This window comes from Macrobrachium nipponense, chromosome 18 (assembly GCF_015104395.2).
Source record: "Macrobrachium nipponense isolate FS-2020 chromosome 18, ASM1510439v2, whole genome shotgun sequence".
Taxonomy (NCBI): domain Eukaryota; kingdom Metazoa; phylum Arthropoda; class Malacostraca; order Decapoda; family Palaemonidae; genus Macrobrachium; species Macrobrachium nipponense.
The window spans coordinates 84,814,885-84,817,658 of NC_087211.1; the positions used below are offsets into that span (position 1 = coordinate 84,814,885).

At 37.9% G+C, this 2,774-nt stretch overlaps 2 protein-coding genes across 2 annotated transcripts in view; both read left to right on the plus strand.

Annotated features, from left to right (window-relative positions):
• LOC135197308 (calsenilin-like) overlaps positions 1 to 1,944 on the plus strand; it is a gene marked incomplete in the record, with an annotated part of 435,060 nt that extends 433,116 nt beyond the window's left edge. Inside the window, 1 exon segment of the mRNA XM_064224448.1 lies at positions 1,761 to 1,944. Coding sequence (XP_064080518.1) covers positions 1,761 to 1,805 — 45 coding nt within the window.
• On the plus strand, positions 1,819 to 2,528 carry LOC135196692 (mucin-7-like). The gene is made up of 2 exons (XM_064223524.1): positions 1,819 to 1,823; positions 1,856 to 2,528. Exons 1-2 carry the CDS (start codon positions 1,819 to 1,821, stop codon positions 2,526 to 2,528), a joined length of 678 nt encoding a protein of 225 aa, XP_064079594.1.
• The last annotated feature ends 246 nt before the right edge of the window (positions 2,529 to 2,774 follow it).

Below are 2,774 nucleotides of genomic sequence, written 5' to 3' on the forward strand. Positions count from 1 at the left end.
AAATGATCTCTCTCTCTCTCTCTCTCAGGATTCAGTTACATGTTTCTGTCTATTGTACTATATATATATATATATATATATAGTATTATATAGATATAATATATATATAGAGTATATATATATAGTATATATATATATATATATAGATATATATATATAGATATATATATATATATTATATATCTATATATATATATATATATATATATATAGATATATATATATAGATATATATATATATAGGATAGATATATATATATATATATATATATATCATATATATATATATATATAGATATATAATATATATATCTATATATATATCTATATATATATATATAGATATATATATATATTGATATATATATATATATATGATATATATATATATCTTATATATATATCAGATATATATATAGAGTATATATATATGATACTATATATATATATATATATATATATATATATATATATATAGAGAGAGAGAGAGAGAAGGAGAGAGAAGAGAGAGAGAGAGAGAGAGAGAGAGTCTTCTGTTACCATCAATTAAACACATTTACGAACAATATTTTTAAGGGAAGACTCGCAAACAGTATGGTAATTCTCTCTCTCTCTCTCTCTCTCTCTCTCTCTCTCTCTCTCTCTCTCTCTCTCTGTTTCATGTTCATCCTTCTGTCATGATTCACATTGTTTAGGTCGCCAGCATCGGTGTATTCGTCCCAGACTGTATTTGGTTAGCGTGAAGACGGGCCAATTCCCTAAAAATTTGTCGTCCGATGCGGGCAAGGGAATGTGTATCCACCAACTTACATGACAGAAAAATGATTCTTTCAGTCCCTAAAATCCCTTTAGCGTACTGACACTTGAAGGGTAAAGACTTTTATTAATGCTAATAAGTTTCATTCGTTTGTGGGTGTAGACAATTCTGTTCTAATGGGCCTTTTGGTGCTTACATGTAACTGGAGAATCCAACCCTTGTTTAGGTTAGGTTATTCCAGTAATCCCATAAACAGATGCTGTTATCTTGCTATAATTGACGGTTATCTTGCTAAAATTGACTTTTCAAAGGTTATCATGGTATGACTAACCTGTCAGAGGTCAAGGTCAAAGGTTTGTTGGCAGAATTACATGAGCAAAAATATTTCTTTTTAGGTGACCTTTGGCAGAAAGCAACCAAAAAGCTTTATGTCAAAATTGGTCAAGGTCATTCGTTTGGCACTTGAAAAGCTTCGAGCAGGCTGTATGTTTGTGATATCCTAGATAATTTAGAGAAATTATGGGTAATTCTTTAATAATCTTGATTAAAAAAAATTTTTTTACTGAAATTTGATGATAGCTACCAAAAGTTCATTTGTACCAATTTCGACCTTGAAGGGTCAAAGGGATTGGTTGAAAATATTCTTAACTGGCAATATATATTAATTAGTTAATGATAATCTTAACTATTGTTTAATAATATCAAAAATACTTTTAATGATAAGTATACTCCTGGTGGCTGCTGTTTTATTGCATATTTGCAAATGCAACACTAACAGTGATTGTAATTTTTATTATTATCTATTAAGTATTGAAAATATTTATAATTCTTTTTGCAAAATACTGCTCTAGATTGTTAGTGAAAGCTCAGATAGTTTCACAATTTGATGCTGTATACTATACTATATTGCTAATGTCTTTTTTAAGAATTTTATTATAATCTCAGAATGTTACTGAAAGCCCAGATTATTTGGTAACTTTCCTCTTTCCTTCCGTCTTTCCAGGATGAAGCGATCACGGAGTCGTTAAAAGTCTTCGAGGGACTGTAGTGTTCAGACGAGGATGAAGTAAGTACTGCTTCTACAGAGAAGGACGATAGAAAAGAAGAGAAGAGGAAGGAAGCAGAGAAAAGAGACGACAACCAGGAAATAGAAGAGGACCTGCTGGCCATCAAGGTCGCGTCGCCCGAGAAGGACAACGAGAGCGCCGCCCCGTCGGTTAGCAGCAGAGTCGTTTCGGCAGAGATCTTCCCCCCGGCCAACGAGTTCCCCCCGAGGACCCCCACCACCACCACAGCTGTCTCGGTCAGCAGCAGCCAGACGTCGTCGACCTCGGCCTCGACGTCTGCTGTCAGATTCTCCTTCTTTAACCCTTTCCCCCCTGCGAGTGAGTTCCCTCCGCCAACGCTGAGAGTGGCTCCTCCTCCCCCTGCTACTCCTGAGCTTGCTCCTGCTGCTTCTGCTGCTGCTTCTGTTCCTACTGCTGCTGCGGTAGTAGAGGAACCAGCCGCTGGCCTGAGCGCTGCAGCCGCGGCGAGCGCGTTCCCGCCCGCGAGTGACTTCCCTCCGTCGTCATCCGGTGCCGCCGCCAGGAGGTCACCCCGGAATGAGATCCCTTTGACTGTCAGGATCCCACCTCCAAATGAGTTGGTCCCCCCCCTAAAAACCTCTCCCTTGAGAACTCCCCCTGCTGCCAACGAAGTCAGTGTGGTCAAAATCTCTGCCTGGAACACTCCCAAGCTCCAGAGAGCGCGTTTCGGTCGTCCAACTTAAAAAAGAGATGGAACAAGAAGAAGAAGAAGAATGAGATGAAAGAGAAGAAGAAAAGGAGGAGTTCATCCAAAGGCCTTTGGTACCTCGAAGGAGGGCCAAGAGCTGCATACCTGAAGAAGATGAATAAGGGGACAGAGAATAAGAGTTCATCCGCAGGCCTCTGGTTCCTTGAAGGAGGAGCCAAGAGCTGAACACACCTCTGAAAAGACTTTGTTGTTTAATCTTTGTTTATTCTTGTTGGACAAA